General features: G+C 39.1%; 1 protein-coding gene across 4 annotated transcripts in view; it reads right to left on the reverse strand.

The window, feature by feature from the left end:
- Positions 1-17,057, reverse strand: part of SEC24B (SEC24 homolog B, COPII component) — a 35,039-nt gene extending 17,982 nt beyond the window's left edge. For 3 of the 4 annotated variants that reach the window (XR_014945800.1, XM_015861360.3, XM_085546624.1), the window contains exons 1-4: positions 16,837-17,057; positions 11,155-11,862; positions 5,337-5,522; positions 247-351 (exon numbers count right to left, since the gene is read on the reverse strand). Coding sequence is in view for 3 of the 4 variants with exons in the window: in XM_015861360.3 (XP_015716846.3) it covers positions 247-351; positions 5,337-5,522; positions 11,155-11,862; positions 16,837-16,957 (1,120 nt within the window). In the remaining variant the exon portion in view is untranslated. The remainder of the gene's footprint in view (positions 1-246; positions 352-5,336; positions 5,523-11,154; positions 11,863-16,836) is intronic. The other variant, XM_085546623.1, reaches the window with a different exon arrangement.
- Positions 17,058-17,462: the final 405 nt, after the last annotated feature.

The following is a 17,462-nucleotide window of genomic DNA, read 5'->3' on the forward strand; positions in this document are numbered from 1 at the left end:
AATGAGATACATTAAACATCTGATATTAACATGAAATGAAACAAACAGAACATTCAATGACCACTACCAAACTCCTTTTTGTTTGCAATAGTACTTAATGTTTGGGAAGTTTCTAGTTAACTTGATACATGCTGAGTCAAACTGACTTTCTGTCTTAAAGAAAGAAAAATAATTTCAGGGGAAAGAAATATGGAACAAAACTTGAGTAGGGAGAGAATAAGATACTGGTGTAAAGCTAAAGCCAACCTGCTTCCTCATCCTCCTCATCCTCTTCCTCATCATCTGAACTTGATGACAAGGGAGTTGGTGCAGAGCTAGCTTGATTATTAACATATCCACCATACTGCATGCCTGTGAAGTGGAAAGCACAAACATAAGAATCAGACAGACAGGAAAGATGAGAAACAAAAGTCACAAATCATCGCAATAAAAGTGAGAGATATTAGCCATTACAGAGAAAATCCCAACATGCAAACAGTTGAATGTACAACCCTATACCATCTAGAGAACCAGACCCACAGCTGATCCATGAACTACGTACAGCAGAAGCAGTTTTTAGTGAGCCAGTGAAGTATTATTAGTAACACAGAAGTTAGCAGAAAGTTTTGCATCTGCGTGTGTAAAGTATATACACACAGACTTTCAGTATACATGGTTAATATCAGCTTGGTCTAAAATGCCTTCATAAAGCAACATCTGTCTGTAAATATGCTCCTTCCCAGGTAATTTTAAATTATGTTACAAAAGCATTGATACTCAAGTTTTACTTGACACAGTTGCTATTTAAGGGAAGAGGCATTCACTTTCGAAGTGTGAAAGCTGTCAGAAAATAATGAAACATACTGCTGCTACAATGTGTAAGAATACAAACCTACACTTAGCAACACATACAGTGAAATTTAAACTAGGCAAACCTGAAAACATAGTGTTATTTTAAAGTCGGTGCCTAAATTCAAGCTTGTAGACCCATATTTAAATACTTAAAAATTACCATTCATGTTTAAGATCTGATGACAACTCATAGACAGCTCCAAACCACAAACATACAATACTTAAACATATGTGAACAATACACAAAAGCAGCACATGCACATATCGCTTTAAAAAGAGTAAAGCACACTGCAGTATTTTATAATGAATGCACAGTGTTACTAATTAAGTCTAAACATTCCAAGAACTCTTAAATTTCCTTTGCGATGGGAAGGGGTTAGAACAGATTTTGAAATTCATTTGCAGCCAGAAAGAGACATACTAAGAGGAAATGTAATTTCTCCTCCCAGCAATCTGGTGGACCATTACAACAAGACCTAAATCTTCAAAAGTCAGGAATTTGGGATTTTACTCCCCATAGAAACAGTGACACCATTACACTAGAGCATTTTTTTTAAATCTTAACACTAAATAGCACTACAGAAGTGTCATAGCTAAGTTAAACAATCCGAAACTGTCATGGTATTTATTAATCCCAACTTCAAACTGAAATCTACTACATCAACCTTTATTTTAAGTAAAATATCAAGCACAAATGCTGTTATTTTCATGTGCTCCTCCTCCTCCTCCCCCCCACATTAGCAGTAACAAAGCACTGCTTCAATTTCACTTAAGGAAAAAAACAGAGTCGAGGCGAAGAGTATCAATACACAGTGGATGTAAAAAGAAAACAGAGCAAAGGTGTATCATAGCATTCTTGGGAAGCTGTATCTTGCACACAGAGATTAGTGCACAAAGTGACTGACAGTATCTCCCTTCATCTATCACATCAACATTATTACAACTCCAACCAAGTTTTTCCTCAATAAAAGTAGGAAGCAATGAAGACAAGCAAGGTATGATGTTGCAGTCCCTCTGTACTGTTAACACTGCTGCTTTACATTCCCATGTAATGCACTTGATAAGGATACAAAACAAAACAAAACTTTCTCTGTCATAAAAGAGAATATAGCTGAAGAGACCACATATTTTTTCTCAGTCCTAGGAGAACCCATGATGAATATGACACAACAATTAGATCATGATGGAGGAGAAAAATCAAGATCACCAACACAGAAATAATAAGTAAAAAAAGAGAATAGGAGGGGTAACAAGAGTTAAAAAATCTGAAGTGTAACAGAAGCAGAGGTCACAGTGAAGAAGCTCAGCACAGCACGAGTACATAGACCGATTCCTAACTAATATCACAGACAGAGGAAGAAAGGAAGTAGATCTACCCGAAAAGGGCACACCAATGCAAAAATTCCAAGCACAGGCAAATGAAAGGAATGAATTAATTATTCTACTGTGCCCCCTTTGGAAGCATTATAAAGTGTTGGGAAAAAACAAGTCAATAGATTCCTATTTTTGTACTTTTCCAGTCACTGGTCACAGAAATGAAGACAACATGTGTTTCAGAAAGAAGACTGCAGATAAATGAAAATATGTGAATGACAGTAATTTGGTAATGAGAAACTACAAGGTCATTATGAAGTTTGGAGGCAGGGCTGGCTTAACTCTTACCTTGCCAGCTTGGGTAGATTCATTTGTTTTTATTTCTGTTGCCATCAGTACTGAAAATTTCTGCCTTTAGGATACTGCCACATTCTACCAACACAACTGTTCAGCTACACAAACAAATCCATGAACTGATCTGCTTGAAAAATAACTTCATTTAAAAAGTCAACCTCAGATGCAGAAGCCCCTCACTCTGGTTCACAGCCCAGTAGCTCAACCAGTAGACCACCACATGGGAAAAGGAAACAGGACAGGCATGGGTGGTTGAACACAGCAATTCAAGCACTATCATAACTAATCATGATGTGATAACCCATCCTGCTGAGTCTCATTTACAGTAGCCAATAATTTGTTAAGATCTTCCAGTCTTAAAAATGTCTCGCTTAAAAAAGGAAGGTGCTAACCTATACTAAGAACTCATCTGTCTATGAAACTAATTATCTAGATATTTTAAGTAACAACCACTCATACAATAAAAGACTTTGAAACATAAAGTGTACGCTTACGTAGGTTAAGTTTCATAATAGAGACCTCAACAGAAATGAAAAAGGAAATAAGGACATGCAAAAATAGGCTATATTTTAAAGATCTTCAGTTGCATAAGCCTCATATTTTCAATGAACATGCTATGAGGATGAGAATATTTTAATATTACAAATACTAAATTTACTAAGTGAACTCTCCTCTTTTTCTTTGTTTTGTATTATTTTCAGTTATTCACCAGTTCCTCTCAACAACACAGAACATAAAGGAGTACATAAACAATATCCAGACAGGATATGTGCGCACAAAAGTCAGTTTCTAGGATGCCAATTTCCAGTATATTTCTTTTATCTGCATTACATCGGTATGGATATTTAAGATGAAACAGGCTTGAACACGTTTTAGGTGCTTCGCCCTCCCCCCCCCCCCTCCGTAAGAACTTACCCAACTAAACAAATTACATAAGAATGCCTGCAGAGGAGCTTAAAAACAAAGAAACAGACTTAAAATAACGCAAACTGTACTTCTAGAAGTTTTCCATGTAGACAACACTGCTATTAGGATAAAAGCAGTTAATTCTGTCACCGTATCAGAAACATGTGTGAAATTCTAACAACCCAGAGAAACATTCAGAAGTTCAATTTTTTTCAGTAGGTTAATTCCTACAAAAGAAGTTATCACACTTAATTGGTGCTAAAAAGGTATTCCAAGAGTACATTCTGTATTTCAGACTCCTAAAATAGAAGCTAACTGAAAAAAGTTTAGAAAGCATCCTAATGCTTACAAAAATATCACCACCTAACAGTAGAAATTTACATTTGATGAGAGACCAATTAATTACTGGTTACAACAATGTAAATATAATTAGCTCATTGCAAGCACCTGATGACTTAGCTACGCATTCCTGATATACGCATAGTATTGGTTGTGAAGGATGTTCATCCAGCTACATACTGCATTAACCTTTACTTACATAAATGATTTTGAATTTAGTGCGGAGTTTAGCAGTATTAATAATAAATAATACTAATATAATGATTATAATAACAATCATATTAATTAGGAATAATAATCTTGGAAATATAAAAAGGTACATTATTTAGGAATTGCTGCAGAAAATGCATACGTATATATATATATATATATAATGCATATACAAATATATATATATACATACACAGTGATAATGTGGTATATATACATAACCCATTAAGGCAAGCAAAATTAAACAACTAAGTTCTTTTTCTCATCTACAGTAGGATTATTATGGACGTTAAGCAGCATTTTTTTTCTAGCAAACACACCTGCAGTACAACTAAATTCTACCCAGTACCAAAATAATCTATAGAACTGTGCAAGAATCAAGCACAGCTCTGAAAAGTGATTTATTATTTTCCTTAAAATAGTACGCTGTACACAGCACCTGGTAGCAATGAATAATTATCTTTGTGAATTGATTCTATCTTTTTCACAGAAATTATTTCTTTAGATTCCTTACTCTGCAGGAGCAAAGAAAGAAATGCAAGTAAAGGAGAAGTTTAGACACGGGTGTCAGAATACTCTGAAAGTTAAAATGACAAGCACACTGTGATTGCCAAAGACTACGGTTTTGAGAGTTATTTTGAAGGCCAGCTATATCACCTTGTTCTGACTAAGACCAGTATCTGCTCCTACTCTGCACACCAAGTTGTTTTTCCATAAAGACTTAACATTCTAAAATTACCAGAAGAAAACACAGCAAGAAAGAAAACATTGCAATAAATTAAATTAAGAATACTAGGAACAGAGATACCAAACAGCCTAAAAGGCAACTCAAAACATCACAGCTACGTTAGCAAGGCAGAAGGCTGAAGACCCACTCTGTATCAAGACATCACCAACATGAAAACAGGAAGAAGCTTACTAAGGGCCTCTGTGTTCTCCCACAGAACTCCTGCAATAGCTTTCCACAGGAGCTTGGAGCTGGCAGCTAGGCATTAGGAAAACAACTCCACCATTGCTAGTTTATATCTGATTTTGCAACAGATTGATTACAAAAGATACTTTTAAGCCCTTCTTCTAAGATGTCAGAATTGTGAACAACTTTTTAAAAGAACTAAGGGTAGTGTTTTAAAAGAAAGAGACATGTGAGTGCCAGTAAGGCAGGCAAAGACAGCAAAAATATATAACCAGAAGAGATCAAACAGAGGAGGAAAAAGTAAAAACCAAACAGAACCAGAGTGCTGTGAACACTAAGGGAGCTTGACAAGATGAGAGAAGTCCTCTAGTCAGACAAATGTAAAAGAGCAATAAAGCTTCCAGGATTCACATCCACATGTGGAGCAGGGTAGAGTTCTGTATTATAATTTCCCATTCCCTTTTAGTACCTTCCTGAAGGGTTGAGTCCGGTGACTGCGTAATGGAGGGTGAGGACCGTGGCTGCGAAGAAAGGCCTGGAGCTGGAGTCCTCGCTGAGGAGATCAGAGCAGACGAAGCAGGTGCCCCAAACCCAGGCTTGCTAAGCTGAGCAGTCTGGCTCACAGAGTGCGCAGGCTGTGAAGAATCAGTGACACCTGGAAACAAAAGCAGAAAGTAGAAATGCTTTGGGGTTTGGTTGTTGTTTTTTTTTTTTTTGTATTTACACAGGCAAATACACAATGCAAGCAATTATATTTAATGTTGATTTCACAATACCAGAAACAGCATAGTACTTCAGATAGATCATAGAATGGCCTGGAATGAAAAGGACCTCAAAGATCATTCAGTTTCAATCCACCTGCAACTGGCAGGGTCACCAACCACTAGACGAGGCTACCCAGAGCCACATCCAGCCTGACCTTGAATGCCTCCAGGAATGGGGCATCTACAATCTTTCTGGGAAACCTGTTCCAGTGGAGATGCCTTCACACAATTATTTATGAAAAAGACAGTTGTTTTTGTTTTTTAATGTGAAAGGACTGTAATGTAAGAAACTCCATTAAAATGAACAGACTGCTCTGACAACAAACACTAAAAAGAAAGATGTAAGGTAGCACAACCAAGATTAAGCAGAAGCTAAATGAATGCATTTTTATTCCATCTCCCAAACACGATACTTTCAGAGGTTCCTCTTCCTAGGTAAGAGGAATGCAGGGATATCTTCCTACCCACAAACTTCTCACAAGCAGAAAACTCGCAAGTTAGCTGCATGTGACCAGGATTCTGCCTCTCTCACAGGCTCCAGGTGTTGTGCAATTTGTTACCCAACTACAAAACCCATTTCTAAGCCATCTGCTTCAGTCAGCCCCAAGCACTCCAGAGAACTTCTGGTGTGTTTTAAACATCTGGACTAGATATAATCTGCTTTTAAAAAATAAAATAAAATAAAATCAGATTAATGCTTTGAGAGATTTAATGATCCAGTTGAAATTCCTATCAGATGAGGACAATGTAAGTTCAATTAAGTTAGTGTTAAACAGAGTCACTCTTTGTTTATAAATCAGCAAAAACATTGTATTAGCATTCGTTTTAAAAACAATTACTTTTTAAAAACTTCTCACAGACCAAACTATTAAATACATCAGTAGGAAAAACAAGATCTGACCAGCTCAATGACTCAGCATACCAGCAGAAATTAAGCAGAAACAAAATTCAAATGCTTACATTTTCAGAGTATTAATTTAAATCACAGAATACAGTGAATGATCCATGTGTAACTTTAGCTTTGCTTCCTCCGCATAAATAAAAGAGCAGCACATACAACCTTAGACATTTTCCTCAATAAAAGAGCTGATATTTTACAGGACTCCGTGGGGAAGTTGAGGTCTCCTGCCTCCTTTAAAGGTTCAAAACAGGCTTAAAATAACCTTCTTTTTTTCTTACTCATCTTCAAGTTTGGCAGCAGACTTTTTGCCATCTTAATGGCACTTTTATTTATAATGCAGTTTTTAAACACAGTGTGCAATAGATATACTACTTCTTTGCAACCATTACTAAAATCTAGATTAAAACGTATTTCTCCAAAGTACATGCACACAGCATTTTCTATTGAAATGTATTTGCTGTAACCTACATTTCCACACAATGCCTCTCAGATTTCCCTCGGAAGCACCAGCATCTGCCAGCAGAGATGATGTCCTGGTAGCTAAACAGCCTCCTCAAACAAGATAAATTAGATGATCTGGGAGGATCTGTGATGTTAGTATACTTACCTTGCTTTAGCAGCAGCAAGAGTTCTGCATAGCATTTTGGTACTTTCCATGCTTCAAGTCAATAATGCAATGCTCATAGTTTCAAGCACTACCATAAAGCAGTCTACATGTTAGCAGTATCACATGCTTAAAGTCAAAACTGGTTTACATTTGAACTAGCTGAAGATTCAGTGCCCCCCTGCCAGATACTAGATTCTTATTTTTAAGCACAAGCTATCCAAAAATTTCCTCCAAAATAATGGAGATCCTTACCTGAATTAAATTAATCTCTCTCATTACAGTAAGAGAAGGTTTTTAAACTCAAAGCAAAAAATAATACAGCTTTTCTCTTTTTATGTAAGTTGTGAAATTACACATTAATCTTTATTTGGTGATGGGAAAGTTCTGGGAAGCCACAAGTAAAGTGAACAAACTTAATCTGTAAAAATATGTGGATAATTCATCATGAGACCATGAGACAATCTGCAGTTATGGCAAATTTTCTACTAATATTCTCTTTTTCTTGACTAGTAAGACTGTCTTGCAATACAAACACTGATCAGTTCAGGATGGCACGCTACATTTCAGGGACAAAGCTGGACTGACCACCCACTTAAAGTTTCCTATTAGCTTATCCAGGATAATGCTGGTTAGCCCATAAAACATTCAGACCAAGAAAGACCTTCATTATGATGCAATAAATACAAAACCCCATCGCAGTGACACAACCTTCTCAGTACTTCCCCTTCACTTATAAATCTTTTTTTATGCACGCTAATGTTTCATTCATGCCTTTCAACAACGAGGATACCCTGCACTAAAAATTGCCAAATGATTTTGTAACCAGCTCCTGGGTTACAAAAACCTTGCACCACACGTACAGTTAAAAGGTGTGCTACAGAAATAATCTTTGGAAACGTGTGTATCAGAGGTAAACTGTCGTTTTTCCTATATACTATCACCAGAAGTTATTATTTCCAACCTGAGACCCAAAGTAGCAGGTGAAAAAGTTTACCACAGCAGTACTATCTAGTTTTCAAAAGAAATTAGAGATCCATCTGTTTTAAACTGCTACAGGCACAATGTTGATTATTCCCCCCACCCAGCTTAGCATTTAATTTCTATGGAGAGATCTACAACCTCCTTGCAGTATCCTGTCTCCACAACTTTCCACATATCAGCTGCAGTTATATATACAGTATTATAACACCCATGTTATATATACAGGATTACAACATTCCTACAGAAGTGAGGCAGCAAGGACTTCAGATCCCTGTGTGACATAAGGGGAAGGATGTGCATGAGGTCAAGAAAAGTAAGTGTCTCCAGATCAAGCTGCCTGCCTATGATAACTGCACAGCAGACAAGATCCATAAAGCAAAGAAACCCATTCCCATACACCCTCTGGAGTTTTCCCCTCAATGATGGGAGCAGAGGAGACTCCAGTAAAACGTGGACATTCTGACTGACAAAACACTCAGATTCACACTGCCTGTAGCATAGCAGGACATTCAGAATTTCAACTGAGATAAGCTGGAAAAACAATAAAGAAAGCTACTGATATAGAAAGGCAAAGGCCCTGAGCAATACAGTGGGTTATTTACATAGGATAGCACTGCTCTAGACAGATTCATAGCAATAATGTTCTGCAGAAATACAGAATTGAAAATTACAATGACAAAAAGTCTTCTTGGTACTCCAACCAGCAGGTAGGAGGGGGCAATCAAAATTTATTTACATGAACAGCCTTAGAAAACACTCAGGAATTTCAGCATATTTTAAGCAATTTTGCACAGAAGAGACTGAATCTGTTTTCTGTCACTGTTTTCTTCCTGAATATTTCATCCTCCTCGCTGTTCTCCAGAACAGTTCTTTTTATGAGCTGTTTATCATTTCCTTGGATTGTTAGCATGTTGTACTCTTTCCAAAGATGTACAAAAACTGGCAAGTCATTTTCAAGTTTCAAATTCTTTTTCTTTTTAAAGACAGCCAACACTTTGAATTATCTATTTAAAAGTACTCCATCTGATTACAATAAAACTGCACGGAGAAATTCAGAAAGCATTTTAGTGCCCCAAAAAGCAACTCAGTTATGCCAAGACCAAACAAGAGTTTGGCATCAGCCATTAACCTGGCAACCTATCAGTGTTTTTAATATATTTTAAGCCAAAGATACTGAATTCTATACTTTAAAAGCAACAAAGGAAAAAAAAAACAAAAAACAGCAAACCAATAAAAACAACAAAAAATCCTAACACTCTGACTTCATTAATGATGTCATTCTGTAAAATTAAATAACAAGAGACTGGTAGGCCATGAATCTTACTTGGGTAGTTAGAACTCTATCTGTATCTAATGGAGTTATATGTGACAACTCAGTTGGATGAAACATCTATAGCTACTTACAGCGCCCTCAAATATTTGTATCAATACCACAGAAAGAGTGGGACCATGTTAGTTCAGGCTTCGTTTTGTAAATTACTGGGATACTGCACCAAAGCTGCTAATCAAACAGCATTTCAGCTGATTGTGCCAATGTTGCCAGTAAACCAGACTGCTTTCCCTTCAGTCTGCTAGTGGTTGCTACCTTAATTTGCTCCCTCCCAGTCAGCAAACACAGAATCACTTCTGTGTTGAGTTTCAACTTGAAAAATGGTACAGATTAAAAAGAAGGAATTATGTTCCAAATAAATCAGTTTCTCAACAGAACTCACTGTGCACAGAGGCAGTTTGTTTAGGATTAGCCTTTAAACACCATTATTTTCAGTAGCTTTGTAAAGCTTCTCCCCCCTTTTTTTTAAGAAAAAACCAAACAAACATTATTTTGTTTTGGCTTGGAAATATTAAATAAACACGCACAGTGTACCATACAGAGACAGGATTCACAACTCCAAAAACTAAGCTGAGGATACCACGCTCATAGTTTGGAAACAAAACAAAACAACATTGAAACTACAGTCAACCCTGACATGTACTGGATGAACTTGATTTAAGCTAAGCTGGTGCTCCCACTCAAAGCTTTACCATCATCAAAACCATGTTCCATGGTCTTAGGAAGCCCCAACTACAAGCACTCCAAAAACAATTTTGATGCTTAACTATAATCTGAAATATCTGGCATAAAGGAGGAAACATTCTATGGCTCACTAATACCCATCTCATCAGAAAACTATTAGTCTTCCACAGCTTACAAGTCAGAACTGTATCAAGTCAGAACACGACCAGTATAGAAGGACAATCCGAATTTTCTTCCACACACTGTTTAGAGGATACAGACACAGAGGGAGAGCAACATGCTTCATTATGTAAGCCCTCCTCACATGCATCTAATTCCTTCCACTTTTCCTGCCCTATGAACTTTTAGTCAACCTTCTCACAGAGCAGCAGAAGCTGAAGCTACCAGCAAGGACTGGGTAATAGTGCAACTTCAACTGGTACTTCCCCCACCTTATTCTCTACTGCTACAACAATGCTAAAATTGTGCTGTTGTTTATTAAAAAATAAAATAAAATCAGCTACAACCACATGAACAGCTGCCACATGCATCTGCTTCTTGAATAAAAAAAACCTAACAACCACATTGGCCCCAAACCCATTTAAGTTTCTGAACCGTCTGAAGAGAGAGTGTGCATGTGTGTTCACTTAGGTAGAAGTTAAAGAACAAACTTAAGTCATAGCATCAAAAAAAATTCTCTAGTCATCGAATGAAAAACATGTATTTGCAATTAAGAAATTGCATCCTCCTTCAAAATGGCAAGAAAAGCCTTCCCTTCTAAGTTACTTTAAAAATAATAACAAATAACCCTTAAACTCCCCCAGCAGTGTCATTTTCTGTATCTCTCAATAGGAGCATGTCAGTGATAGCATTAGCTGCTATTGTGAGGAGCGTGGTAACCAAATGAGAAAAGCTTCCAGAATCGATAAGGATAGAATTCAAAATTATAACATAAAATTTCACAGAATGATCAAGTCCAAAACAACAAAAAGCATGGGATTTCTGATGATTTCCAGGTGCATCCTTTAAATAACACCATACCTCTGTTTACTTGGTTGTTTGCTTTAGCAACGGATCCAGTGAGATTCTTGCTGAGGTTGTCTTGAAAGGACTGAGCAGATGAACTAGTTGATAATGTAGAGTTATATCCCACAGGAACATGCTGTTGAAGTGAATGAGGCACTGATGCACTCTGGCTAGAAAACGTATTTGTCTCTTTGAACTGTCCAGTTGCAGGAAGGCTCTGAGAAGTAAATGCCTGCCCATACATGCTGCTAGGAGCTGCAGGAGGATAGGAAACATTAGGATACATGGCACTAGAAACCACAGGCATGGCATAATGACCAGAATTAAGGGGAAATCCCTGAGATGCAACTGAAGAGCTGACTGAAGCGTTGTAGTGATCACCAAATGCAGAATATGACTGCTGAGCACTTGTATACGAGTAGGATCCAGATGGTATTGCTCCTTGAACAGGTCCTTCAGTCAACCCCGCTGTATGGGGAGGAGTTTTGTTGTAGAATTGCTGTGATTCCCGAGTATTCAACACATTGGTTCCCACAGGTGGTGTCATAACATTTTGTGCTGGTGCTGAATAGTAAGGAGATTGGTAACTGGCTCTATACTGATTATCCAAATGCGATGAAACTGCTTTATTGGGCACTTGGGAATAGTGTCCTGAGGGTGCACTGTAGTTCGGAGGATGCGAGCCATAGCCAGAGAGGAACTGCATCTGACTCTGCATGGGACCTGAAATGAAGAGAAAGCATCTCATGTATTAAAGGTGCATCTGACAGCAGTGCGAATATACTCTGTACTTTCTGTAGCTAAAAAGCAATTTGTTTCTTCTCCTTTTCTGTCCCTACACTTGAGATCAGTGTCCACCAGCAGAACAAAATGAATGTACCAAGTACAATGCATGTAAAATAACACATCTAAAATCATTTGCGCATGCACAAAAGTACTAGAAAAACAGACATCTTCCATTATATGAAAAAAAAATAAAAAATAAAAAAGATGCTTCCACTTCCAGCACCCCAGGCACCACATCTGTATTTTGATCGTTTTAAGAAAATATTTAAGTAAATAATGAGCAACAGCAAGCACTAAATCAGTATTTCAGTATCTGAATACAATATGCCTTCAAGAAACTGGTTATGGAAAGCAAAAAGTTGCAGTCAAATGTATATGCTAATATAAAAATCATGGGTACTTGTCTCAATAAATTCCCAGTATGGTGACCAAGATAAAATTCTTCAGAGCAGTTATTTGTTTCCTTAATGTATTTTTGTATTTACGGAAACCATCATTTTTATGAAACCACACAGTGCTCAAAGAGGCACTTCTGTTTACTTCCTGATACTTAGTCAGGTGGAGGAGATGCTGATATCAGAGAGCTTCAGCTGTCCCATCAAGCAGCTCTGCAGCGTTAGAAGTTAATTACATACCAGTCCAGCAAGGACACATGCTGAGACACCAAATATTAAGCACATCCAAATTTTATTTACTCATTATTCAAATTGATTAGTGGTAAATATCAAAGTATTTCTCAGTTTCTTTCCCCAAGCTCTAACTCCTGTTTTCTAGTGATCCCCGCCTGCATTTCCCTGGTTTATTTCCTTTCTTAAAATCACCACGCCCTGCTGTTTACATCACGCTATGTGACGTTATTCCCCAGCATTTGGTGAACTGCGACATACAGCGTGATGCTGCAACATCCAAATTCAAAGGCAGGTGAGTGAACAGTGAATTTCTGATTTGCCTCCTTATATCAACTGCATCACAGAATGGTAGGGGTTGGAAGGGACCTCTAGAGATCATCGAGTCCAACCCCCCTGCCAAAGCAGGTTCCCTACACCATGTCACACAGGTAGGCGTCCAGGCGGGTCTTGAATATCTCCAGAGAAGGAGACTCCACCACCTCCCTGGGCAGCCTGTTCCAGTGCTCCATCACCCTCACCGTAAAGAAGTTCTTGTGCACATTCAACAAGCAAGTATTATTTCTCCTGCGTATACTTATATTGAAGAATGAAGTTTTGAAGTCACCACTGTCAAAGCAACATCCAAGTGTTTTATGACTAAGTTGCAGGGCAATTGTAATAATGACTTGTTAACAGAATACCATCCAAAAGTACTTTCTGATCCAATTATAAATGCCTTTTCATAAACGACAACCCAAACTCTGAGTAGAAGAGAAAGAAGCTAACAACAGTAATGTGAGAGTGCTGGGTAAAGTAACAGTAAGGCCCTTGGGGAGAAAGCACTGGAGCTTTTAAGCAACAACACATTAATAGTTTTGAGGAGCATGTAATTGTATGCTTCTGATTACAGTTATCAAAGTGGAAGCTACTGTATAACATTCCGTAGTTTATCCTCCTTCACAGAGTTTTCCAGTTAGTAACCCACTGGCAGCTATGGGCTACACTTACATGCACGTGAGCAGCAAAGCAAACTGATAAATATACAAATAACTTACAGGAAGGCTCACTGCTTTCAGTAGGTGTGCCATTTAAGGTGGTGAGGAAAGCTGTTCTAGCTGCATATTCTGTGCATTTGTTTTACTGTGTTATTGTATGTTGAATAAACCGAATAGGTATTATTTAGAGACTGGTTTAGGAGCACCTCACTTTAAATAAACAGCTGCGTATCAAGTTATCTTGCAAAGCCTTGCAGTCTCCAACTCTGGTTTAAAAACACAGACTACATGGATCGATTTAACTACCAGTACAAAACAGCGGTCTCCACATCAGAGAATGCCCAAGTTATCTTTCTTCATGCCTGTAAACAGTAACAGCTATTACAAGTTTAAAACGACACAAGAGCACACAGGAAAATCCCACAAAGTCGAGAAAGACACATCTATGATCCTTTGGATTTAAAAACCCTTAGCTTCTGAAAGTGTTTTTTTTTTAACTACAGAAGGATTATCCCCATCATCTGAAATGAGCTTTATATTCATTTCATCATAAAGGACACGAATAGAAAGTAACCTGTAGTGCAATTAGTAGCTGAAGCTTTTAATGATGACTAGATAATTGAGCCACTTTCAACACGGGAAATCTGGGCATATTTTTGGTGTCATTTTGAAATCCAGATAATTGCACATCCTTGTCCTGCTGCTTCAGGCACTGCACCTTTCTCCCCAACTGACAACTCCCTTTTGAAAATACCATACGAGGAGGTGAAAGCCTTACCTACATATAGCAAGCATACAGCTAACGGGTGATCTCTGTGACAGCAAGCAGGGAAACTCTCCTGCCACAGACAATCTGTACCTCATAATATTGTAACATGTACATACATGTGCATTAACAGCTGGATGCCAAAAGCCTTAGCACTTTCTCAGAGAAAAAAAGTGCTGCCATACAAAAAAAACCCTGTCCCAGCTATACTAACACCAACATCCATGTCAACCAGTAAAATCAGCTTGCTTTTAATAGTGTTGTTTGCTTGTATTTCTGTCCATACATCCTCTTACCTGAATAATTTAGCCATCTGCCAAGCACGTGTAACCTACAGACTGAATGCAAGCTGCCTTCCTAGTCAAGTTTTCTGCAACTTTTAGCATCTCTACCCACCTGCACAGAATAAGCAGCACAGCTCCCTCGGGTGTCTCTTACAGCAAGGAAAAGGGGCAGCACTGCCCTGCCTAGTTCAGCTCTGCCTGTCCTTCACTGCCACCCGGCACAGAGTCCTGCTGGGCTCTCACAGCATCTCAGTGGTGGAATTCATCAGCTTCCCATTTCCATAACAAATACAGGAATTTCATACATTTATCCCCTTCTTCTAACATAACTGTAACTATCCGAAAGACCTGAGGGATGCAAAACAATGCTACATGACCTGATAATTAAAATGATAATCCCAAAACACTTGCAGAGATATCAACTGTATTTATTATTTTTTTAAACCAAGTACTTGCAAATAATATTAAACAAAAATCCTGTGGAGAAGCAGGGGAATTCAGCATAGCCATCCTCTCAGCATTGGAAATGTCAATACATTAGGCTATTAACAATGGCTACTGGAATAAATACATTGTTTCTTAATACTAATTTAACAAGCAGTACTTTCTAAAGCTGACATTCAGAGTCATTCTCCTGTCACATATAAAGTCACCTGCAAAATTCCACTCTAGTAACTTTGTGCCTGCAACACTTCATTCAGAAGAACTGCATCTTAAAGCCCCTGACAGAAGAACAAGAGGTCAAGCAAGATCCTCTTTCTTTTTTTACACACTGAATTTAAGTACAGAATCAACTTGAGAACGCTGAGAAGAAAAAATAAATAAATAAATAAAGTGCGTTAATATATATTTTTTCACTTTTAACCTGAAGTTCTGTTAAAACCGATGCCCCCACAGGTCTCAAATGGATGTGGTTACTAGATTGGGCAAATCCTATTAAAGACAAAGAGGAACATCCGTTTTGCTACCGCTGTCCATGCAATGAGCCTTTTTCTGCAAAAAAATATCAGTCTTTCTTTCATCAGATGCAAGTAATTTCGGAAGCTTAAGCTGAAAAATTCCAGGTGTTATGAAACTAAAACACAAAGAGCTCTCCAAATATGTGCAAGGACACATGATAGCATGTTATACAGCCAATATAGAACTAACTACATTATCTGAGGTAATTTACATTTAACTGATGCAACATTAAATTCCAAACCAATCTTTGTGAAATTTAGCTTCTATTTGATAGAATGGAAAGTTCTAGTACAGTCTTTTTTCTGTTACTATTCCCCCTCACTATTCCTTCTATTACAGTTATAAAAAGTAGCTTCAAGTCTTGTGTCACATTACATAACTTCAGGAAAGTAGCACTTGAAAGTCTCAGAGACTAATTTAGGAATTTTAGGCTGCTGGTGCTAAAATACATGAAGTGACAAATTCAGAGGTCTGGCCTACAAATCAAATGTATATCATGGAACAATACCTTAAAGCGGAAGCCAAAGGTAATAGGAGTAGTTAGCAAGTTATACGATAAAGATGAAAGACAATTACTGAATAATATATGCTTCTCAGAATTAAAAGACCAAAAACATTTATTTGACTGACAGGAAAAAAAAATATATATATATATATAATAATTTCTACATAATTTCGACAAGTCTCAGCATTACGATATTATAGGTCGGCGAATACATTTGTAGCAGCAGTTTCTCCCTAAAGGGTACAATTTAACTACCTTCCCCGTCACTCATCACGGTACCTTTTGCCTGATCTGCCAAGTTACCCAAAGCCTATTTGAGACACCCATCACCCAGCTACCCTTCAGACACGAGAAATATTCACGAGCAAAAATTCTGTAGGTCGTTACCCTACGCTTTAGCTTGTACAGAACAATGCCTGTGCACACACATACACACACACAAAGCCGGATTATGACATAAGTGACTTAAAGAATAAAAAAAAAAAAATCGCGACGAATTCAAATATATTTAACCACGACATGGGAAGACGAAACGAACACCCTTCCCATCGCTGCTCACCGAGCCCAGCAGACTCCGCGTTTACCCCTAAGTTCGCCCCGCGTTCCGGCCCCAGCCCGGCAAGGACGCGCTCGGCCCGGCCCCGCCCGGCCGCAGGCCCCGCCGAACGGCACGACGGAGCCCCCCACCCCGCGGCCTGCCCGGCCCCATCCCGAGCACCGCAGCTGCGGAGCCCGGTATCCCCCCGTGTGCCCCTCCCCGCCCGCCGCGCTAGGCCCCGAGCAGGCCGCTCACCGTTCTGGCAGCGCGGCGCAGCGCCCTGAGGGGCCACGGCCTCCCGGGAGCCAGCGGGCCCGCCTGGATAAGCGGCGACGGCATCGGCAGACCGCGGCGGCAGCCCGGCTGGGGCAGACATTGCTTCTGGCGGCGCTTCTACGCTCCAAGCCGCTCCTCCTCCGCTCCCACCGCGGCCGGGGGACAGCAGCGGGCGGAAGGCAGCGGCCGCCCCGGGGCCCAGCGCTGCTCCCGGCCGGTCACGCCTCCGCCCACAGCGCTCCCTGGCGGGGCCTCCACGCGCAGCGGCCGCCCCAATCCCGGTTGGCCCCGATGAGGTGCCTCTGCCACCCATCGCCTGCCACTCCCTCAGCTCCTACTCAAACTCTTGTGTTTGGGCTGTAAAGAAGCCCACACATCCTGGCGGTCATAGTAGCCACCTTAAAGACTGAGGCCAACAGCCTTGAATCACCTTTACTTGTTACAAGTGCTTAGCAACTCCTGCCCCATTTGTGTGCTGTGTTTCCTACAAGTTATTATCCATGTTTGTCCTTAAATAAATGGTTAGCTGCTTTGCCAGTATGCTAAGTTTATAATCCAGATTTGTTATGTTACTCATTCAAGCCATAGAATCACGGTATTGGAGA

This window comes from Coturnix japonica, chromosome 4 (genome assembly GCF_054131305.1).
Source record: "Coturnix japonica strain WE chromosome 4, WE-NBRP24, whole genome shotgun sequence".
NCBI classification, from domain to species: Eukaryota; Metazoa; Chordata; class Aves; order Galliformes; family Phasianidae; genus Coturnix; species Coturnix japonica.